Below are 24,948 nucleotides of genomic sequence, written 5' to 3' on the forward strand. Positions count from 1 at the left end.
TACTTCGAAGAATAACAGCATATAGTGAATACATGTTGTTTAAATCAATTTAAAGATAAAGAAGAAAGATTTACATGAAAATCTTTAACTACTACTAGTAGTTAAGGTGTGAGAAAGAAAGGTTTTCCACGGGGACCAGTTAGTTTCAAACTTAAATGAGTTGCCATCTCTGTATGCTGTTATCCGTTCATATTCAGCTATTGCGTCTATTTTAGCTGTGACGTCCCTTAAGTTAGGGATATCCATAGACTTCCATCTATACATTATTGCTGAGCGAGCTGCCAGTAAGATATGAGATCTGAATGTGGTTGGATAGTTATTCATATTTATACTAAGGATGGCTTGTTCTATGTTCGGTTTTACATGGATTCCGGTTACCTTTGATAATAAGTTGTAAACTTCTAGCCAGAAACATCGAAGATTAGGGCAAGACCACACCATGTGTACCAGGGTCCCCACCTGTCCACACCCCCTCCAAGACAGGTTTGAGTTATCCTTTGAGAATTTAGCCACTATATAAGGAGTAAAATACCACCTCAGCATAAGTTTTTGAGTCAGTTCTTCATAATTTGAGCATCTAGAGAACTTGTGATTACATTTAATTGCATTTTTCCACTGGAGATCTGAGAATTTTTTACCTAGTTCTTTTTCCCAATTCACTAAGGGTTTGTGCTTGGTAAATGCGTCTTTTGATTTCAGTGAGTTGTAAATTAGTGTAATGCCTTTCGGTTTGGGGTTACAGGACTGGGTATATTTCCATTCTTTTTCTATGATCGAAATATGGTTGGTCTTCGTCTTTTGGTGGTAGGAGGAAATCTGGGTGTAAGTAAAGAATTCTGAGTTTGGAATGTTGTATTTCTGTTGTATGGTCGCTAAAGGCAGCAGCAAGTTTAGGATGTTGTTTCCTAACCATTTGTGTAACCGTGTGTTGGGGATTATCCACTGGAGGGATTCTAGCGGGACGGGGATGTTAGTCGTCGGGTAGAATTCGTTCCCTTTTGATCTTAGTTCAGACCGCACCTGAACTGTTGCTTGTATAGTGGGGTGGTTTGATATTTTGTTATTTTTAGATAAGTTGGATGCCATAAGAAGTGATAGTGGAGATTTACTGTTTAACCATGCTAGTTCTTATTTGGCACCAGGGTTTTATAGTCGGATTGGTGAACCAATTTTTGAGTTGGTCTAAGACAGCTGTCGTGTAGTAGTTTTTTAATAATGGTAAGCCCATACCTCCCACAGATTTGTGTCTACTCTGTAAGTGAGGAGAGCATCTAGCCCTTTTCCCCACCCACACAGAATTCGAAATTTGCTTTTGCATTGTGTGAAAAATGAGGAAGGTATTTGAATTGGCAAAGCTCTGAAGTAGTATATTAATTTTGTACATTGCTAAACGTCCAGACCAGGTTAGGAAAATTTTTTGGATTCTACAAAGTTCTTGTTGGAAGGTATTTACTAGTGGGGTGTAGTTGATATGGTATATATTTGTGATGGGAGAGATGAGTTTAATTTCTAAGTATGTGATGGAATCTTTGGTCCAAGGGTATGGAAGGTTACTTTTGAGGGACAATTCTAGCTTTTTATCTATATGCATTCCTAATATGTTTGATTTGGTGGCGTTAACCTTGTAATAGGATATTGTGCTGAACAGGTTTAATATATCATGTGCTGCGGGCTCCCTTTTTTTTCAACCAAATGCAGGAGGTTCAGCATTTTTCTGGTGGCGTCTGTGGTCTGATCATAATTTATCAGTTTTGGTAACAAGTTTGTTAGTCTATTTGCTATCAATTTGGCGTGTAGTTTCACATCTACATTCAGTAAAGATATTGGCCTAAAGTTTTGCGATAAGTTAGGTTCTTTGCCTGGTTTGGTAAGGGTAATCATTGTGGCTGTGAGCACTTCCGAGGGAAATTTCGCTGAGGTCATAGCTGCTTCAAAGACTCGATTTAAGTGCGGTGAAAGGATGGGGCCAAACAATCAGTAATATTCAGAAGAGTGTCCATCTGGTCCTGGGGATTTATTGTGGGGGAGGTTTTTAATAGATGTTTCTATTTCTTGTGTTGTTAAGGGTTGGTTCAAGTGGGATAAGTCAGTTTGAGAAATTGTAGGCAGATTCACTGAAGCTAAGAAGTCATATATTATGGTTTCATTGGGTTGGAAGGTATCAGAGTCGTTTCTAAAATTGTAAAGCGTTTTGTAGTAATCGCTAAAGGCATCTGCAATTTCTTTGGGGTTTGTGGCTTTTAATTTGGATTTAGGATTTGTGATGTAGGGATTTTTTTGTTTGATTGTTTTTTCTTTAAGTTGAGTAGCTAGTAGTTTTCCTGCCTTATACCCATATCTGTATGACTGGGCTTTTAATGAACGCATCTGATAGTCGTTTTGAGCTATCAGGTGGGTTCGTAATTCCTGTCTGGTAGTGAACAATGAGTCCCTGAGTTTTTGTGTTGATTTCTGCTTATTGAGACTTTCTAAATGATGGATTCTAATTAATAACTCATTTAGATGTTCTGACCTTTGTTTCTTTATTTTTGCGCTCATCTGTATGAGCAAGCCTCTAATATAGACTTTGTGGGTGTTCCACAATATGAAGGGATCATCGACCGAGGGGGCATTAACAGCAAAGAATTCTTTAAGGCTGCTTTCACACTGGGGCAGTAGGGGGCGTCGGCGGTAAAACAGAGCTATTTTTAGCGCTGTTTTACCACGGTATTCGGCCGCTAGCGGTGCAGTTTTAACCCCCCGCTGGTGGCCGAAAAAGGGTTAAAACCACTCGTATAGCGCGGCTATAGCCGCGGTTTTGCCGCGGTATAGCCGCGCTGTCCCATTGATTTCAATGGGCAGGAGCGGTGAAGGAGCGGTGAATACACCGCTCCTTCATCGCTCCAAAGATGCGGCTGACAGGAGATTTTTTCTTCTCCTGCCAGCACACCGCTTCAGTGTGAAAGCACTCGGGCTTTCACACTGAACAAACAGCGGAGGCTGTTTTGGGGAAGTTTGCAGGCGGTATTTTTAGCGCAATAACGCCTGCAAACCGCCCCAGTGTGAAAGGGGTCTAAGTGCTTTCTCAATTTGTTCTGAATTGTGAGGTTGAGATAGGGTATAGATGTCATTACACCACCTGTTAGCCCTGGTCTCGGTACGATGATCCCCACACCAATGGATATCGGAGCATGGTCTGACCATGTAATACAATGTAATTCTGACTGCACAACTTGTTGCAAAATAAATTTGTCCACCAAAAATAGGTCTAAGCGAAAGTATGTGTGATGTAAACTGGAATAGAACGTAAAGACTTTTTCTGATGAGAAATCTCCATCATCTCCACACATCATAAAGACCTGATGAGGAGATAAATCGGTCCAGAGTTGCTCTGCACTGTTGGTGTCTTGTATCATTGGATAAGTCCAGATCTTTGTCAGGGATTGCGTTAAAGTCTCTGCACATGATTACATTTCCTTGTCTCATTGTGGAGACTTTCTTCCATATCTTATTCAAAAAAGATAGTTGTTTAGTATTGGGGACGTACACATTAACCAATGTGTATTTGGTGTTGTTGAGTTCACATACAAGGACAATATATCTGCCTGATTCGTCCAAGTGAACGTTTAAGCTTTTGAATTGGATAGAGTCTTTGATGGCTATTGCTACTTCCCTCTTTTTGGAAGGACTGTTCACTTGAAAAATGTGGGGACATTAGCGGTGTTGGAAGGTAGGTGGTTTGTGGGAAGCAAAGTGAGTTTCTTGGAAGCATATTACATCACTGTGGAGTCTCTTGGCTTCCTTCCAAGCCATTTGCCACTTATGAGGTCTGTTCAGTCCTTTAACATTTAAGGATGTGATTTTGAGTGGCATGTTGAGCTGATGTGGAAGTCAATATATGGTGTGAGTGGTGAGTAACTGATGTGGTGTCAAATTACCTGGTTCTGGGTGGGATGTGGAGTTGATCCTGGTAGATAAACGAACGTTTGGTGATGAGATAGTACCGTAATAGTGCACAAAGATGGTTGGGTCCTTAGGAAAAACCTTTAGAAAGAACAGTTATTTGAGGTTCAAAGAAAGATAACAGTATACCAACTTGCGATTCTGGGGAGAATCTGTGCGGTAGTAACAACAGCTCAACTTATGTGGGGAACTGAAAAAAAAACAGACAATGCGGCATTCCCCCGGGCCATCAAGGAACAGTTAGGAGTGCAGGACACAGGTAAATTATTCAGCCTGTTTCGGCGTAGTTGTTGCGGGTTGATAGGGGTGAGCCGAGGTTAATTTCATCTGTGGCGTCAGAGGGTGATGATTTGCCATTCCCGCATGAGACGGAGGGCTTCTTTAATATTAGAGATTAAATGTGTGGTGCCATCCTTTGTTACCAGCAGCTTCGCTGGGCACAGCCAGCGATAAGTGATATGGTGGTTGTTCAGGGGCTTTGTAATAGTGGCCAGTTGTCTACGTTTCTGCATAGTGAAGGCCAACAACTCTGCAAAGAAGGAAAGATCTTGCAGATCTGAGGGTAGTGAATCGCGGTGCCTAGTTGCCACCATAAAATGGTCTTTAGTATGGTAAATGTGGATTCTGACAATAGTGTCTCTGGGCAGGTGTGAGGCAATGTGCTTGGGCCTTGGTAACCTGTGAATGCGGTCTATAATGAAATCTTCCTAGGGTGCTTCAGGGAGGATTGCTTTCATAATTTTGATGAAATAATCCTTCAGATCAGGAGGTTTAACTGTCTCAGGGGTCCCCCTAATTTTAACATTGTTTCTCCTGGATCTGTCCTCTAAATTTGCCAGTTTGAGTTTCATCTGCAGCATTTCATCTTACCTGTCATTGTGGGTATCCACTAAATCATTAAAGGTAGAGGCGAATTCACCAATTTTTGCTTCCACATGCGATACCCTCTTATTCACTGTGGATATTTTTGATTTGACTTGCCGGGTCAGTGCTAAAATATCTGCATGCAAAGTGGATCTCAAGGACACTAACATATTCTTTAGAGTGGTGTCCATTACTGGACAGACAGTTATTGAATCCTGTAATTCCCTGGTATCATCTAGTGATGAATCAAGGCTTACCTCCAGGTCTTCCCCCTCAGGACAGTCCATATGCTGATGGAGGTGGATGTCCGGAGAAGAAAAGGTGAGCGCTATCATCAGTCCTGTATCATGCCAACAGTAAAGCATCCTGAGAGCATTCATTTGTAGGGTTACTTCTCAGCCAAGGGAGTGGGCTCACCCACAATTTGGCATGAATAAAGAATGATACAAAAACATCCTCCGAGATCAACTTCTCCCAACCACCCAAGAACAGTTAAGTGAGGAACAACACCTTTTCCAGCATGATGGATCACCTTGCCATGAGGCAAACGTGATAACTAAATGGCTTGGGGAACAAAACATCAAAATTTTGGGTCCATGGCCAGGAAACTCCTCAGACCTTAATCCCATTGAGAACTTGTGGTCAGTCCAAGTGAACAAAAAACCCCCCACAAATTCTGACAAACTCCAAGCATTGATTATGCAAGAATGGGGGGCGGCCATCAGTCAGGATGTGGCCCAGAAGTTGATTGACAGCATGCCAGGGAGAATTGCAGAGGTCTTGGAAAAAAGTGTCAATAAAAGCCTTTGACACTTATGAAATGCTTGTAATTATACTTCAGTATCCCATAGTAACATCTGACAAAAAGATCTAAAAATACAGAAGCAACAGACTTTGTGAAAAATGTATATTTGTGTCATTCTCAAAACCTTTGGCCACGACTGTATATATGTGATCCTGCACACAGCAGTAAAACTGCTACAGGGCAGTTGCTAAGTGTTTAAAAGTCAGCAGCTACAGTTTTTGTAGCTGCTGATTTTTAATTTTGAAAAAGGTGACTGGAGCTGCTCTTTAAAGCCACAATCCTGTAAATGTATTTTTTGTGTTTCAGTAGGGGACCTCGAGAGCTTCCGTCGTCAGCTGTCTTCATATTCTGATTCATCGGTGAGAAGGATATATGAATATTACAGAGAGGATCTGATGCAAATCCTGGAGAACTTGGACACCAAGGTCCTCCTGAAAGAGCTAAACTCTCGGAATGTCTTATGCACAGATGTAAGACAAAAATATTTTGAACTGAACTGCAATATATGTTTATGTCAGTTAAAAGCACATGTGAATATACTGTATTTGCTGCTTAAAGTGGAGTTCCATCCCCCCCACCCCAAAAAAAAAAAAAAAAAAAAAAGGTATTACTGTGCATGAAATAATATAAAAAAAAAACATTTGGACACATTTTTGTAAATATTTTATTAGATCTTTTCATGTGACAATGCTGAAGAAATGACACTTGTCTACAATGTAAAGTAGTGAGTGTACAGCTTGTATAACAGTATAAATTTGCTGTCCCCTCAAAATAACTCAACACACAGCCATTGATGTCTAAATCGCTGGCAACAAAAGTGAGTACACCCCTAAGTGAAAATGTCCAAATTGGGCCCAAAGTGTCAATATTTTGTGAGGCCACCATTATTTTCCAGCACTGCCTTAACCCTCTTGGGCATGGAGTTCACCAGAGCTTCACAGGTTGTCACTGGAGTCCTCTTCTACTCCTCCATGACGACATCACAGAGCTGGTGGATGTTAGAGACCTTGCGCTCCTCCACCTTCAGTTTGAGGATTCCCCACAGATGCTCAATAGGGTTTAGGTCTGGAGACATGCTTGACCAGTCCATCACCTTTTACCGTCAGCTTCTTTAGCAAGGCAGTGGTCATCTTGGAGGTGTGTTTGGGATTGTTTCTATGTTGGAATACTGCCCTGCGGCCCAATCTCCAAAGGGAGGGGATCATGCTCTGCTTCAGTATGTCACAGTACATGTTGGCATTCATGGTTCCCTCAATGAACTGTAACTCCCCAGTGCCGTCAGCACTCATGCAGCCCCAGACCATGACACTCCCACCACCATGCTTGACTGTAGGCAAGACACACTTGTCTTTGTACTCCTAAACTGGTTGCCGCTACACACGCTCCATCATCTGAACCAAATAAGTTTATCTTGGTCTCATCAGACCACAGGACATGGTTCAAGTAATCCATGTCCTTAGTCTGTTTGTCTTTAGCAAACTGTTTGCAGGCTTTTTTGTGCATCATCTTTAGAAGAGGCTTCCTTCTAGGATGACAGCCATGCAGATCAATTTGATGCAGTGTGCGGTGTATGGTCTGAGCACTGACAGGCTGACCCCCCCATCCCTTCAACCTCTGCAGCAATGCTGGCAGCACTCATACGTCTATTTCCCAAAGACAACCTCTGGATATGACGCTGAGCACGTGCACTCAACTTCTTTGGTCAACTATGGCAAGGCCTGTTCTAAATTGAACCTGTCCTGTTAAACTGCTCTATGGTCTTGGCCACCATGCTGCAGCTCAGTTTCAGGGTCTTGGTAATCTTCTTATAGCCTAGGCCATCTTTATGTAGAGCAACAATTCTTTTTTTCAGATCCTCAGAGAGTTCTTTGCCATGAGGTGCCATGTTGAACTTCCAGTGGCCAGTATGGGAGAGTGAGAGCGATAACACCAAATTTAACACACCTGTTCCCATTCACACCTGAGACCTTGTAACACTAACAGGTCACATGACACCGGGGAGGGAAAATGGCTAATTGGGCCCAATTTGGACATTTTCACTTAGCGGTGTATTCTCTTTTGTTGCCAGCGGTTTAGACATTAATGGCTGTGTGTTGAGTTATTTTGAGGGGACAGCAAATTTACACTGTTATACAAGCTGTACACTCACTACTTTACATTGTAGCAAAGTGTCATTTCTTCAGTGTTGTCACATGAAAAGATAGAAGAAAAAATTTACAAAAATGTGAGGGGTGTACTCACTTTTGTGAGGTACTGTATGTGGCCCCTTGAAATCTTCCTCCTTCCTCACCGCGGCTCCTTATGTCACTTCCCTTGCCCAAAAGCAAAATGAAAACGGCCAGAACACCGTGATCAAAGTTCTTTAATCAGATGAAACTGGACATCGGGGGAGAAATTTAACAGAAGATGTGAGTTTTACAATGCCTTTTTAAATGCTTGGGAAAGGTTAAAAAAAAATAGATATATAGATTGTAGTTGGAACTCCGCTTTAAGTTTTGTGCAAATCTTTACTTTCTCTGTAAACGTCAAGGTTGTTCCTGTCCCCTGTCTCCTGAACTTCCAAGGATAAATCTTGCATATGGCTTGAGCTGCCTATAGCTCTGGAACCCCTCATTGTGTTCTTCATGTCATGGTTTTAGTAGCATTTTAAAGTGGTTGTAAACCCCTTACAATACACTTTTTGCTACAGGTAAGCCTATAATAAGGCTTACCTATAGCTACCCCGGATATCTCCTAAACCTGCACGGTTTAGGAGATATCCCCTGTATTTGCATGTGCCGACGTCATCGCCAAATGCGCACAGAAGCAATGGCACGCACGTGCCGTTGCTCCAGTTAGACTGTGCCATTACCGGCGGCTTCCTGCGCGCATGAGTGGGAATGACGTCATCGCGGCTCTGGCTTATTTAAATAACATATTACTGCTTATATTTCCTTATTGCCTTCCTATATTCCTTCCCTTTATTCCTCATCCTCACCTCATTAATATGATAGTGACATTTTTAAAATTAAATATTTTTGTTTTCATTACTTACCTTATTTTAGACCTAGTGATGTCACTTAGTGATGTCATCACTGGGCTTCTGTGCTTCTTATCATGACTGGTGGGACGGGCCAGCAGGGGGCTGTACATAGCTTCTTCAAAACATGACCCTACCCCATAGCTCCCAACTGTCCCTGATTTCGAGGGACTGTCCCTGATTTGGAACAATGTCCCTCTGTCCCTCATTCCTCCTCATTTGTCCCTCATTTTGGTCTGATCTATAGAGTTGCATAGCTCCCAAATGTCCCTGATGTGGAGGGACTGTGCCTGATTTGGAACAATGTCCCTCTGTCCCTCTTTCCCCCTCATTTGTCCTTCATTTTGGTCTGATCTATATAGATGTATATCAAATTTACTTTTTATCTATCAAAAACTGTTTTCCATCACTAAACCTTTCATCTAATTTCTAAATTGCTACATTTGTAAATTCCAAAAGCCAATATAAAGGAATAGTAGTGGTAAAAAAAAGTCTTGATTTTTTTGTAAAATTCTCCTTTAAGGGGGCGTGGCAAGGGGTGTGTCCTATGCCTGCATACTTTTGCTGATAGGTGTCCCTTATTCCCATCTCAAAAAGTTGGGAGGTATGTAGTTGTATATAAAATGCACTTTTTAACTTTCAAAAAGTGTTTCTCAGTGCTAAACCTTTCATCCAAATTCTAAATTGCTGCATTTGTACATTTTAAAAGCCAATATAAAGGAATAGTGGTGGTAAAAAAAAGCCCTTGTGGATTTAATTGACCTTTTTTTTTTTTTTTTGTTAATTCTTCTTTAAGAGGGTGTGACAGGGGGCATGTCCTGTGCCTACATATATTTGTCCCTCGTTCCCATCTCAAAATGTTGGGAGGTGTGCCCTACCCTACCTCAGTACTCCTCTCAACAGCCAAAAAACAGAAAAGAGAGGGCGCACCGGCCTTGTGCATTATCTTTAAAAAAGTTTATGAAAAAAGGAAACATAAAAGTACTACTCACAAGGGTAGATAAAAATCACGCATAATGGTCTATTGATGGTGATAGTGGATACACCGATAGCAGTCTCCAGACCTACGGACAAGACGTGCAGCTGCTGGCTGACGCGTTTCGAAGGTAGCACCTTCTTCTTCAGAGCCTCTCTGAGGGGAGAACAGACAGATCGTCTGTCCATACAGAGTATAAACAGCGATCTGTCATCTACCCTGCACAGTCCCCTCCCCTCTTCAGTTAGAACACACACTAGGACCCCTTCACTGCCCCCTAGTGGTTAACCCCTTCACTGCTAGTGACATTTTCACAGTAATCAATGCAATTTTATAGCATTGATCGTTGTAAAAATGCCAATGGTCCCAAAAATGTGTCAAAATTGTCTGACGTGTCCACCATAATGTCGCAGTCCCGATAAAAATCGCAGATCGCCGCCATTACTAGTAAAAAAAAATAATAATAAAAAAGCCATAAAACTATCCCCTATTTTGTAGACGCTATAAATTTTGCGCAAACCAATCAATATATGCTTATTGCCATTTTTTTTACCAAAAAAATGTAGATTAATACATATCGGCCTAAACTGAGGAAAAGAAATGTTTTTTTATATATTTTTGGGGGATATTTATTTTAGGAAAAAGTAAAAAATATTGTGTTTTTTTTTCAAAATTGTTGTTCTTCTTTTGTTTATAGTGCAAAAAATAAAAACCACAGAGGTGATCAAATACCACCAAAAGAAAGCTCTATTTGTGGGGAAAAAGGACGTAAATTTTTTTTGGGTGCAACGTCGCACGACCGCAATTGTCAGTTAAATCAACGCAGTGCCGAATCACAAAAAGTGCTGTGGCCTTTGGCCAGCCAAATGGTCCGGGGCTTAAGCGGTTAATTACACAGGTTCTGTGGCTGATTAAGGTGGTAATTAAACTCACCTGGTGCCTTATCTGCATTTAATTAGCGCGCCCCCTATCGCTCTTAAAGCGGCCGACATACACCTACGGCCATTCGTGCAGGGGAGTCAACCTGCCGCAGTATAATGACAGCGACTGGTCGGCAAGCGGTTAAAGGGGTGTGTGGGGAGAGGATCTCAACCTTTTTGAGTTTTTAGGAACGAACATTTCTGAAAACGTAACATGGACAATGAATTTTAAAGCAATTATCAAAAAACCTCAACAATTTATATATTTCCTGAGACTCCTTAGGAAAAGTGGCCTAGAGAAGAAGGTACTTGAGACTTTCTATCATTCTGCTATTCAGAGTATACTAATATATTGTATTCTAGTTTTGGTATCCTAACTGCACGTTGGTGAACAGGAATGTTTTAAGAGAACAGCCCCGGAAGATTTGGCTGCTGAATGACCGGGCCATTTTTTTGTGATACAGCACTGCGTCGCTTTAACTGACAATTGCGCGGTTGTGTGACGTTGCACCCAAACAAAATTGACATCTTTTTTTTCCCACAAATAGAGCTTTCTTTTGGTGGTATTTGATCATCTCTGCGGTTTTTATTTTTTGTGCTATAAACAAAAAAAGAGCGACAATTTTGAAAAAAAACAAAATATTTTGCACTTTTTGCTATAATAAATATCCCCAATTTTTTTTTTTAAAATGCACATTTTTTCCTCAGTTTAGGCCGATATGTATTCTTCTACATATTTTTGGTAATAAAAATCACAATAAGTGTATATTGATTGATTTGCGCAAAAGTTATAGTGTCTACAAAATAGGGGATAGATTTATAGCATTTGTATTATTTTTTTTTTTTTTTACTAGTAATGGCGGCGATCTGCGTTTTTTATTGGAACTGCGATATTATGGCGAACACATCGGACACTTTTGACACATTTTTGGGACCATTGGCATTTATACAGCGATCAATGCTATAAAAATGCACTGATTACTGTGTAAATGACACTGGCAGGGAAGGGGTTAACACTAGGGGCGATCAAGGGGTTAACTGTGTTCCCTGGGTGTGTTCTAACTGTAGGGGGAGGGGACTGTCTAGGGGAGATGACAGATCGCTCTTTATACCTTGTATGAACACACGATCAGTCTCTTCTCCCCTCAGAGAACCGGGATCTGTGTGTTTGCACACACAGATCCCGGTTCTCGGTGTGTCACGAGTGATTGCGGGAGCCCAGCAGGCGTGATGACCGCCGGGCTCCCTCAATCACTCGTGACACATTGCTCGTGACGCATGGGCTACGGGGGCAAGCAGCGGGCGTGCACGCGCCCCTAGTGGCCACAGAGCGAAGCGACGCAACATAACGCCCAGCTGTGCCATTCTGCCGCACTAAAACTGCGGCGGCTAGTCGGCAAGTGGTTATTTCATACAGCACAGAAAATTTTTGTATTTTGACATAATTTAACTGTGCGTGGGTAACTGGTTTTTTTTTTATGTATAACGTTTGGAGTAGAAATGTAGTTTCATTGTGAATTTGTGTTTACAATGACAATAAATCTTTTCTAATCCTGTGGTGAGAGGTGTACATACCTGCTGCAACCTCCTGAAACCTTTTTGTAACAGGCAAATGCCAGGCTGTTCTGACAGGCAAAGGGGTTGGCACTTTCCAATCCCATTGGGTAGCAATATGGCCCATTATTGTGATGAACCAATAGGAATACATGAGGGGGGCCCATGGGGAAGCTTCAGCTCGGGATTCAGCCCAGGTAGGTGTCTGCACTTTATAACTGCAGCATCCTCTCTCAACAGAGGATTGGGATTGGGTTTCTGAACCTGGTCCCCAACCAGGGTTCACCAGGGGCGAAGGAGCAAGTCGACTGACTTCTAGACTTAATTCTATTGTCATGTATTTTGTATTAATACATCTTTCGTATTTTTTTACGATTGTCTATATACTCTATTTTGTACTTTTCCCACACTGTACCGAGATAGTCCACTTGCTTCTTCACCCCTGGTGAACCCTGGTTGGGGACCAGGTACCCAAACCTCTATCTCATTAAATTTTGGATGATGGTACAAATTGTTGTTCTATATTTTTATATTTATGGTTACTATCTTTAGAGGCCACCCATTGTCCTTTAATACTCAACAGAGGTAAGTACAACCATTCCATACTCCTACAAGAAATCATGGTTACATTTTAAAATGTAATTAATACTATGGATTGTTCCATGTTAATTATACCGGTTTTGTTTTTTATCTTCTGGTCAACTCAGTTTTTGAAAAAAAGTTTTTGAAAAAGAAAACTATATTTGTGTTTCAGAAGTACCCGGCAACGGCGGCAATGGAAAAACATATGAGCAAGACTGCCTTCTCTCGCACATTGTTACAAGATATTCAGGATGGGGGAAGGGAAGCTGTGATTGGACTCTGGGAATGTCTCTGTGTGCTACAGGAAGGTCAACCCAATTTATTGGCGGTTCTGGCGGAAATCAGCCAGAAAGGTAACAGGACTTTGTTTGCAAAACCAAATGTGGTGGCATTATGGGTGGAGGGAGAAATCACATTGTACAGCGGGGGGGGGGTCATGGACATCTAACGCACAGGGATAGGACAGGTACTGTAAGTATTGATCTTTTTTTTTTTTGTGGGTGTCATTTTGTTTTAATGTTTTATAGCTTGTCTCATGGTCTCTATGGTTTTTATGATTTTGAACTATGAAATATGACTTTTGAGGGAGTCTGAAATTAAAATAAATAAGTCACAATATGTTTTTCAGTCTCCCAGATAAAAGGATCTTGAGGGAATAAATGTTAAAAAAGAGAGATATTGCTGGAGTGTAAATAATTCAAAATAATGAGTTGGATTTAATAAGTAAATACCACCTGGCAAAAAATTGACAATACATGTTTTCCTGAAATGGCGTCAGGCATTGGGATACGGTCATTTTAATCTATACAAAATGTAAACGTTTAACCACTTCAGCCCCGGAAGGTTTTACCCCCTTAATGACCAGAGCAGTTTTTGCCATTCGGCACTGCGTCACCTTAACTGACAATTGCGCGGTCGTGCGACGTGGCTCCCAAACAAAATTGACGTCCTCTTTTTCCCACAAATAGAGATTTCTTTTGGAGGTATTTGATCACCTCTGTGGTTTTTATTTTTTACGCTATAAACAAAAAAAGAGCGGCAATTTAAAAAAAAAAACGCATTATTTTTTTATTTTTTGCTATAATAAATATCCCCAAAAAATATATAAAAAAACAAATTTCTTCCTCAGTTTAGGCCAATATGTATTCTACATATTTTTAATAAAATAATCGCAATAAGCGTATATTAATTGGTTTGCGCAAAAATTATAGCGTCTATAAAATAGTGGATAGATTTGTGGCATTTTTATTATTTTTATTTTTAGTTTTTTTTACTAGTAATGGCGGTGATAAGCAATTTTTAGCGGGACTGCGACATTGCGTGGGACAGATCGAACACTTTTGACACTTTTTTGGGACCAGTGGCATTTATACAGCGATCAGAGCTAAAAAAATAGCCGCTGATTACTGTATAAATGTCACTAGCAGGGAAGGGGTTAACACTAGGGGGCGATCAAGGGGTTAAATGTGTGTTCTAGGGAGTGATTCTAACTGGGGGGGGGGGATTGGACTGCCTGGAGGAGGAGAGAGATTGCTGTAGTATGAACAACAGATCTCTCTCCTCTCCCCTGACAGAACAACGATCTGTCTGTTTACATTGACAGATCTCCGTTCTGTGTCTCTCAGGAGCGATCGCGGGTGCCCGGCGGACATTTTGGCCACTGGGCACGCGCATCGGCTCCGTCGTCGCGCTGTGGGCGCGCGCCCCCTAGAGCTCTTAAATCGACCGATGTATAGCTACGACGATTTGCCCAGGAGAGCCAACCTGCCGCAGTATAACTGCTGGTGGTCTAGTGGTTAATTGGTTTGTGTGGAAGTTATAGTGTCTACAAACTATGGTGTATATATACTGGAATTTTTTTAAACTTTTTATAATAGTAATGTTATTGGTGATCAGCAATGTATAGCGGGATTGTGCGGCGGGAAATCTGTCACTAACTGACACTTTGTGGAAACTAACTAAATGGCACTGACACTAATCAGGGATAATAATATACACTGTCACTGTACTAATGACCCTGGCTGGGAAGGAGTTAACATGTGGGGGGGGGCAATCAAAGGGTTAACTGTGTACCTAATGTTTACTGTGTGTAGTATGTGCTGCTTTTACTAAGCAATGTTCCTGTTTTTACTCCCTGCTCTGCAGGGAGAAATAAAATGGCATATTGCTGCTGTCTGTAGAGAGCCCTGTGTTGTTTACCATTTACATGATCCAGAGCAGCGAGGCCGCACTGTTGCAGTATATGGACAGATTGCGGTCTGCAAGCTGGTACACGATTGATATAGCTGACTTAACCACTTCCATACCGGGCCTTTTCTGGCACTCCTCTCTTACATGTAAAAATCATAATTTTTTTGCTAGAAAATTACGCAGAACCACAAAACATTATATATGTTTTTTTTTTAGCAGACACCCTAGGGAATAAAATGCCAGTCATTGCAACTTTTTTATCTCGCACGAAATTTGGGCAATAATTTTTAAATTAAAAAATAACAAAACAGTAAAGTTAGCCCAATTTTTTTGTATAATGTGAAATATAATGTTACGCTGAGTAAATAGATGCCCAACATGTCACGCTTTAAAATTGCGCACACTCGTGGAATGGCTCCAAACTTCAGTACTTAAAAATCTCCATAGGCGACGCTTTAAAGTTTTTTACAGGTTACCAGTTTAGAGTTACAGAGGAGGTCTAGTGCTAAAATTGTTGCTCTCGCTCTAACACACGCGGCGATACCTCACATGTGTGGTTTGAACGACGCTTACATACGTGGGCAGGACTTACGTGTGTGTTCGCTTCTGAGCACAAGCTACCAGGGACAGGGGCGTTTTAAAAAAAAAAATATATTTTTTTTTATTTTACTTTTTTTTTTTTATTTTTACACTTTTTTTTACATTTAATTTTTTTTTATCACTTTTATTCCCATTACAAGGAATGGAAACATCCCTTGTAATAGGAATCTATCCTGACCGGTCCTCTTTATGGACAGGTGCGGGGTCAATAAGACCCCACATCTCTCCTCCAGGCTGTAAAGCATGAGATTGTAAAAAAAAATTCACAGATCTCATGCTGACAGCCGCGATCGCGGCTTTGTTTACATGTGGGGTCACGCCCGGGCTTCCGACGGTCATAGAGATGACTGGTGACCATCTGGTCATCATCCGGCGGTGTATGATTCTTTCTCCAGACCCCCGATGGCATGGGAGAGCCCGGAGATGCATCGGATGGCGGCGGGGGGGAGTCACCTCCTGTCGCCTATAAAAGCGATCAACTGTCGCTATGATCATTCTTATCATGCACAGAATCGCCGGCTGGGCTGCAAATAATGATATCTGAATGATGCCTGTAGCTGCAGGCATCATTCAGAAATCCCCTCGCAAAGTCAAGGACGTCATATGACGGTGTGCGGTATTGTTAATTATTCGTTCAAACTTCCCGACAAGCTTTGATGTCCTATTTTAAAAAGCACATTTGATGGTATTGTTTACCTGGGTAATATGTCAAATTCAAATCCACCATTTGTCCAAAAGTTTTTTGTTTGTTTTTTCATATTTGACAATATTTTAATAAATATTTATATATATTTTTTAAGTGCAGAATTCACAAGACTATTTTTTATTGCCAACTTTAAAAAAAAACACCGCGCTTCCAGGTTTTGGCATGAAGAATGAGCCAATTGCATGCTCAAAACGCGTCCCACCCCTTTTTTTTTTTTTCATATTTGACAATATTTGTCCAAAAAGTTCTTCATTCACTCGACATACAGTATCAAAAGTGACTTTTATTATTTGAAAACTGTTTTGACATCTTTCACATTCATAATTTTGTTGGTCTGCTCAGGTGGATGTGATCAGAATAAATTTTTAATTTCTGTATTTTCCTACAGGTGAGGGTCTGGTGGATCAGATTCTGCTGGATGAGGGGGGACACTCACTGACTCCGGAGCTAAAAGGTAATTTCATTTTAAAAAATCCACAATTTTTCCAAAGTGCAGACAGAGCTGGAATTATGTTCTCCCTAAGGCTAGGTTCGCACTTGTGCAGGTTGAAAAAACTCACAAAATTGTGTTTGTTCCTGACCAGGGGCGGACTGACAACTCATGGGGCCCCCGGGCAATAGGAGATTATGGGGCCCTCGGGCAATAGGAGAAGATTATGGGGCCCCCAGGCAATAGGAGATTATAGGACCCTCAGACAATAGATTATGGGGCCACACAGTATACACGCACACATACAGTATACACACACAGACACACAATATACACACAGTATACACACACAGAATACATATACACACACTGAAAAGGTACTGGAGAGGTGGGGCAGCTATAATCTTGGGATCTTTAAAAAAAACACAGATTTTTACATACTGTCTCTGGTTTTATTGAGGCTAGCCAACCTGATGGGGCCCCTTAGTGGCATGGGGCCCTCGGCCATGTGCCCGGGTGCCCGAATGGTCAGTCCGCCCCTGTTCCTGACCGACTGGAAAAATGTGCTGCTTTGTTGCAAACTTGCGGGGCTGCTATTAGTTCTTAACCGCTTGCCGCTCGCCCACTGTCAAATGACGGAGGGACGGTGCGGCTCTCATTCTGGGAGGACGTCATATGACAACGTCCCAGAACGGCTGCTATTGCGTGCCCGCTGGGGCATGCAGCGCGGCGATTGTGGCCGCTCCGTGTTGCTAGGATGCGGCGCGACCCCCATCTCTTTAAAGAGCCTTGGCCGTGGCTCTTTAACCATGTGATTGGCTGTGTCCAATCACAGCCAGTCACATGTAACTACTCGCCTCCATAGACTCCGCACTCCTCTCATGTACATACTACCCACCCTTATACCCTCCACCTTTCTTTCCTACTCAAGTTTACCGCCATTGTAGAATGCCATCATAATAGCATCATGGGCACTGAGGCCCCTACTAGGGAGATGGTGACCTGTGGCATACACAGTGCACTGCAGAAAAAAACAGTGAGTGTGGCTAAATTATGCTACATATTGGGCATGGCTTTTTAGTTTGATTAGAAATTTTAGTCTGATTTTTTTTTTACAGTTTTATTATTATTTTTTTACAATTTTTTTAATGTTTTATGGTTTGGTGAGATATCAGGGGTCTAAACAGACCCCTGAAGTCTCACTTTTGAGACCGAGAAAGGGACTCAGGAAACACATTTCCCAGTCCTTCTCTGTAGCCTCAGCTGTACTGCAGTTTAATGAACAGGAGACAGATGCTCCTGTTAATTCATAAACCAAAGCATAGTAAACAGTTTACTATACTGCAGTTATAAATGAACACAGTGAGCGATCAGTACCGATCACTTACTGTGCTCATTTAGAAAAGGAAGAGGCTGGTAAATTACCTTTACCAGCCCCTTTTCCCGGCCTCCATCCTGAAGATCCCCCACAGCAGTCAGAATGAGAGAAGAGGAGAGAGGCCAGCAGCGCTGTGGTTGAGGGGCACACAGTTATTTTTGTCTAAGTTTTGCCTAAGGCCTCACAAAACCTAGAGCCGCCTCTGCCTGGGTTGAATCTGTGTCAGGGTTGAGTGACTCAGGGAGACTGCATGACTCAGCAAGCAGCATTTCTGATGACCCACTGTTTTCTGGAATCTTGGAGAATCTTCCAGATGTAGTGGGAGGAGGCCAGGAGGGGCTGTTGGCATATTTATGAGGTCTTTGACCAATCCCCAGCAAAAAGGGGCTCAAAAGGGGTAGGCACCTCATAAATAGGCATAAGTCCTGCCAGCTGGGGAAGTCGGGTGAAATATGGAAAAGGAATGCTGAGGAGGCTGTCGGTGGCCTTTGAGGGTGCCCCCTAGTCTGAGGGGGTTGACATCGGGCCTTGGGTTCGGGTGCTGGAGGGACCCTCTACAACACTCAAGAATCATTTCCTGGATGCATGGGAGCAAGGACAGGACAACAGGAGCAGGTCAGCACATCCAGGAGATTTCCTGAGAAGTCAGCTGGGTGAGCTGGTGAGTGTTCAGCCTGGGAGGACTGTGGAGAGAGTGTTTGTCAGTCTGGGAGGACTGTGGAGAAGTCAGCCAGGAGGACTAGTGAAAGGGGCAGCTGAAGCCAGGTAGGCTGGCAGTGCCTGAAGAGGTGGTGCTGGGATCAGTGACTACAAAGAGGAAGTTCTGGGAAAGTGTAAGCTGTGTCACCCTATCTTCCTGTATAGGGGCTGCGAGTCCTTGCCTGTAATGGGCCTTAGCTACCAAATTTCAACAAGGTGACAGCTGGAGTTCTGCAAGCAAGTTAGTGCTGGAGGGAGCAGAGTAGTGAATATAGGAGAAGTTGTCCCTGAAGTTCTCTTGAAGTCAAGTGGGCATCTCATAATTTTTCCAATCCCTATCAAAGTTCTAATCCCTCAATAAAAAATAAAAACAGAGTACTGGACTGTTTTCTGAGTCCGAGGGGCCTGTGAATATTTGGTGTGCCTGGCTGTGCAGGGTGGGGGATTCCAGTTACTTGCAGCCCTTGAGGGGGTGCGCTATGTGGAAAAACAGAATTATTGGGGATGATGTACTTAAAGTAGAGTGGAAATGGATTAGAACCCCTGTCAGGTTTTTATTGCTGTCTTGTTTGCGGCAAAAAGGCTCCCAATCACTCCAAACATAATACAATGTACATGCATCTCACAATAGTCTAATCAGGGGTCTCCAAACTTTATAAACAAAGGGTCGGTTTACTGTCCTTCAGACTTTAGGAGGGCCAGACTGTGGCCATCGGTAGTACAAAATGTCCCATCGTCAGTATACAATCCCCATGTCATTGGTAGGAATTGTGCCCCATAATTGGTGTCATTGGTAGGAATTGTGCCCCATCATTTGTGTCATTGGGCCCCATTGTTGGTGTCATTGGGAGGAACTGTACCCCATCACTGATGTCATTGGTAGGAAATGTGCCCCATCATTGATGTCATTGGTAGGAATTGTGCTCCATCATTGGTTTCATTGGGCCCCATTGTTGGTGTCATTTGGAGGAACTGTACCCCATCACTGATGTCATTGGTAGGAAATGTGCCCCATCGTTGGTGTCATTGGGAGGAAATGTGCCGTTCATTGGGGTCAGTGAATAAAATAGCATCCCAAGGGCCAGATAAAAGCAAGCAAAGGGCCGCATCCTACCCCCGGGTCGCAGTTTGGAGACCACTGGTCTAATCCCTTGTTAGAACATATGTCATATGTAGTGGGAATACTTTACTTATTCACAATTATTTTTACAGTATACAGTATTTGGCTCAAATGTTTACAAGACAGAAGTGGATTAGGAATAGACAAGTATCCTTACAAAGGTGTGGAACGTGAACAATGTGAAGGTTTGATAGATGGATACCGGAGTGACGCTTTCAAGATGTTGGCTATTCTCTAACAAAACAAAATAGACCCATCCAAAGATATGGCAATGACCTTACCAAATATTACCGCAAAAATGATTTTAACCACTTCAGCCCCGGAAGATTTTACCCCCCTAATGACCAGGCCATTTTTTGCCATATGGCACTGCATTGCTTTAACTGACAATTACGCGGTCGTGCGACATTGTACCCAAACAAAATTTACCATATTTATCGGCGTATAACACGCACTTTTTTCCCCTTAAAATCAGGAGAAAATCGTGGGTGCGTGTTGTACGCCGATCCCCGCTGTCTGTGAGGGCAAAAGGAGCGCCGCCAACATTGACCAAGCCGAGTGTACTGTGTACTTGGCTAGGCTCCGCTCGCAGTCACGCCCAGTCCCACCTCCTAGCCTTTACGTCCCGCCATTGCACCGGTGTTGTGACCATCATAGGAGCCGGGCCAAGGGGCGGGACGGGGACGTGACTGTGAGCAGAGCCAAGTACACGAGTACAAAGTACACTCGGCTCGGCTCGTTCTATGACGGCGGCAAGAGGAGCCGAGAGGAGCCAAATGAAACATGCTGCAATTTTGGGCAATTCTGCAGATGGACAATGGGCAAGGCTGCAAATGGACACTGGGCAAGGCTGCAAATGGACACTGGGCAAGGCTGCATTGATGGGCATTTAAAATGTAAGTTTTTTTCCTTAAACTTCCCTCCTAAAAGTTTTTTTCTTTAAACTTCCCTCCTAAACTTGGGGTGCGTGTTATACGCCGGCGCATGTTATATGCCAATAAATACGGTATGTCCTTTTCCCCCGAAAGATTTCTTTTGGTGGTATTTGATCACCTCTGTAGTGTTTATTATTATTATTAAACAAAAAAGATTGTCAATTTTGAAATAAAAAAACTATATTTTTTACTTTCTGCTATAAAACACATCCAATAAAATAATGTAAAAAAACTAATTTCATCATCAGTTTAGGCCAATATGTATTCTGCTATATATTTTTGGTAAAAAAAATCACAATAAGCGTATATTGAATGGTTTGCGCAAAAGTTATCTCATTTACAAACTATGGGATAGATTTTTGGACTTTTATATTTTTTACTAGTAATGGTGGCAATCAGCAATTTTTAGCAGGACTGTGACATTTCGGCAGACAAATCTGACACTAAGTGACACTTTTTGGGGACCAGTGCTAAATAAATGCACTGATCACTGTACTCTAGGCATTGGCAGGGAAGGGGTTAACATGAGGGGCGATCAAAAGGTTAAGTGTGCTCCTAGGGAGTGCTTTTTAACTGTGGGGGGAATGCTGACATGGGAGGAAAACAGAGATCCACGTTTCTGCTTAGCAGATCTCTATTTTCCTCTCTGGCAGAACACCAGTCTGCCTCTCCTCGGAATGATCAGCGGGACCCACTGATTGCCTCCCGCTGTGTCCAATCACAGCGGGAGCGGGAATCCAGCACCGGGTGCCCCAGACCCGGAAGAAGCAAACAACATACAGGCACATGGTTTCGTGCAGCCGGGCCGCCCTGCCACATATGTGTGGTGGGTGATCTGGAAGCAGTTAAAGCAAGATTTCTCAACCAGGGTTCCGTGGCCCCCTTGGGTTCCTCCAAAGGTTGCTAGGGATTGCTTGAACAATGAGCAATGTCTGCCTCCTAGATAAGTTCCTACTGACACCATTGATCTTTTTAGCTATCTGTAAAGGGGGGGGGGGGGGTATTCTTTCCAAAAACAACAGGTGTAAGGAGCATTCATCCCACTGACCATCACTAATGTATTATGAGTTGTAGAAATAGTCAGTTTTAGTAGGGGTTCCCTTAGCCTGGAAAGTTATTTTAAAGGTTCTTCTCTCCTGAAACGGCTGAGAAAAGTGTCTTTAAAGTGTAACTATAGGATTTTTTTTTCCAGTTTGGATAGAGTAATGGAGCCTTAGAACCCCTGTCATTTTTCTTCTTCTGCCCTCTTTGTCCCATTGCAGAGATTTCCCCTCACTTCTTGTCCCATAGCCAAAACAGAAAGTGAGAGGAAATCCCTGTAAAATTAAGGGAATCCCTTAGGTCACCAGAACTAGTGTTCCCATTGGAAGATTTCCCCTCTATTACTTTACTGTACAAAATAAGGTCCGTTGGCATGGACCATAGGGTGAGTACATGCATTGAAACCTGGCTACAAGGGCGAGTTCAGAGGGTGGTGATAAATGGGGAGTACTCGGAATGGTCAGGGGTGGGTAGTGGGGTCCCCCAAGGTTCTGTGCTGGGACCAATCCTATTTAATTTGTTCATAGATGACCTGGAGGATGGGGTAAACAGTTCAATCTCTGTATTTGCGGACGATACTAAGCTAAGCAGGGCAATAACTTCTCCGCAGGATGTGGAAACCTTGCAAAAAGATCTGAACAAATTAAGGGCTGGGCAACTGCATGGAAAATGAGGTTCAATGTAGAAGAATGTAAAATAATGCATTTGGGTGACAAAAATATCAATGCAATCTATACACTGGGGGGAGAACCTCTGGGAGAATCTTGGATGGAAAAGGACCTGGGGGTCCTAGTAGATGATAGGCTCAGCAATGGCATGCAATGCCAATCTGCTGCTAACAAAGCAAACCGAATATTGGCATGCATTAAAAAGGGGATCAACTCCAGAGATAAAACGATAATGCTCCCACTCTACAAGACACTGGTCCGGCCTCACCTGGAGTATGCTGTCCAGTTCTGGGCACCAGTCCTCAGGAAGGATGTACTGGAAATGGAGCAAGTACAAAGAAGGGCAACAAAGCTAATAAAGGGTCTCGAGGATCTTAGTTATGAGGAAAGGTTGCGAGCACTGAACTTATTCTCTCTGGAGAAGAGACGCTTGAGAGGGGATATGACTTCAATGTATAAATCCTGGACTGGTGACCCCATAATAGGGATAAAACTTTTTTTGCGGAAGGGAGTTTAACAAGACACGTGGCCACTCATTAAAATTAGAGGAAAAGAGGTTTAACCTTAAACTACGTAGATGGTTCTTTACTGTAATGCCCCGTACACACGGTCGGATTTTCCGATGGAAAATGTTCGATCGGGGCGTGTTGTCGGAAATTCCGACCGTGTGTGGGCTCCATCGGACATTTTCCATCAGATTTTCCGACACACAAAGTTGGACAGCAGGAGATAAAATTTTCCGACAACAAAATCCAATCGCGTCAATTCCGACCGTGTGTGGCCTGTTCCGACGCACAAAGTGCCATGCATGCTCAGAAGAAATTCCGAGACGGGACAGCTCGTTCTGGTAAACTTAGCGTTCGCAATGGATACAGCACTTTCATCACGCTGCAATGTTCAAAATGGTTTAATACAGCGCACTCTCTTCTTCTTTATAATGTGAGAAGAATTAAGTAGTTTTGCTGCTCATATTCACACACACTTCTCACAAACGTTTATTTGTGTATTTTTTTGGGGATTCCCTCAATATATTGTTATTAGTTGTCACATCTGACAGTTTTATATTATTATTTTTTTTTTTTTTTGGATTTTAAGCCTTTTTTTTTCTGTAATGTTTGTATTTTTTCAAAGGCTGATCTTTGTTTAATGTTATTTTTCTTTTTACTCCTGAATATTTTTGTGTGTGTTTTGTGTGTCAAGTTACCCCAACACCATTGATATCTTTTATTATTTAATCTCAAGGAGATTGTTTGTTGTTGGTGACCCTTGTTCATTTCACATTGTATATTTGAAATGTACCTGAATCCTCACAAACTGTCATTTTTGAAGTAAAACACATAGGAGAGTATAATTCAAAAAAAAAATCCTTTATTAAGGGATCAGATCCAAACAAAGAGGAAGGCAACACTGGAGAAACAGGAGAAATTAGTGAAGCCTGGGACCCCAACGGCAGACATCAATTCTTCAACATCAAAATTGGTGGCCTGAGGAGTCCATATGTAAGGGAGGGCAGTCTGATCCGGGATTCGCAGAGATCCGGATAGCAGCAGATGACATGTGTGTCCCCAGGCTGTGGTACCACAAGAAGCTGCATTTTTTGGCCGACCAGACTGGATCCAGGGTCCTCACTTTCTGGTCTTCCTTACACGCTTCCTTCCCGGCTGTGGCTGTGCAGTTGGAGATGTGGCAGGAGGAGGAGTAGGACCTGGAGGAGGAGGAGGAGGAGAAGGAGGAGGACCTGGAGGAGAAGGAGGAGGAGGAGCTGAACCTGCAGGAGGAGGAGGAGGACCATCGCAAAGGTGTGTCTGAGATGTAATTTGGCCCCTCATACCTTTCTCCAGAGCCTCCGATATGAGGGCCTCACACATTACTTGTTGTCCCTCCTCCATCCTCTGCATTTTATATGCAATGACGACAGCAATGTCCTCCTCCACGGTCTGTCGTGCTCCCAGGACTTCTGTAGCCCTCCAAAAGACTCCTCCGGTAGCCTCCTCTAGGGCACTCCTCCTCTTGCCACTTTCTCTTTCCGGGGGGGTGGAATGACCTGCAGATCAGCCAGCCGGCTCGGCCCGGCCACCTCCTGGCTGAGACTTCCCTGTGTATGAAAAAGGGACATGGTTGTAATGTTTTGCATCATCAATCACAATCTTAAATTAGTACTCCCAACTAACATATAGTTAACATCATTGATTGGACAAGCAGAAATATTTAGAGGAATGCTATACCTGGCTCAATCTGGGCTCCTCCACATGTGGCCTGGAAGGCCCAGGTTGGGCATCAGAAGCCTCAGCCGGGGGGGAAGGAAGCGTGGAAGGAAGACTGGAGAGGGATGGCCTGGGTTCAGTCTGGCCTGCCAGAAAATGCAGCCTGTCGTAGTACCACATCCTGGGGACATAGATGTCATCTGCTGCTACGGATCTCTGTGAATCCAGGACTTTCTTGCGCTCCCTCAGATATGTGCTCCTCAGGCCACCAATTAATTTCTTTAAATAGTTGATGTCTGCCGTGGGGATCACCTG

At 42.8% G+C, this 24,948-nt stretch overlaps 1 protein-coding gene across 1 annotated transcript in view; it reads left to right on the forward strand.

The window, feature by feature from the left end:
• The window catches only part of LOC141116966 (NACHT, LRR and PYD domains-containing protein 3-like), a 93,296-nt gene that overhangs the window by 5,751 nt on the left and 62,597 nt on the right, over positions 1–24,948 (forward strand). The window contains exons 4-6 of the mRNA XM_073609500.1: positions 5,918–6,081; positions 12,835–13,015; positions 16,547–16,612. Of these exons, the coding sequence (XP_073465601.1) occupies positions 5,918–6,081; positions 12,835–13,015; positions 16,547–16,612 (411 nt within the window). The remainder of the gene's footprint in view (positions 1–5,917; positions 6,082–12,834; positions 13,016–16,546; positions 16,613–24,948) is intronic.

The sequence above is a fragment of the Aquarana catesbeiana genome, linkage group LG13 (genome assembly GCF_042186555.1).
Source record: "Aquarana catesbeiana isolate 2022-GZ linkage group LG13, ASM4218655v1, whole genome shotgun sequence".
NCBI classification, from domain to species: domain Eukaryota; kingdom Metazoa; phylum Chordata; class Amphibia; order Anura; family Ranidae; genus Aquarana; species Aquarana catesbeiana.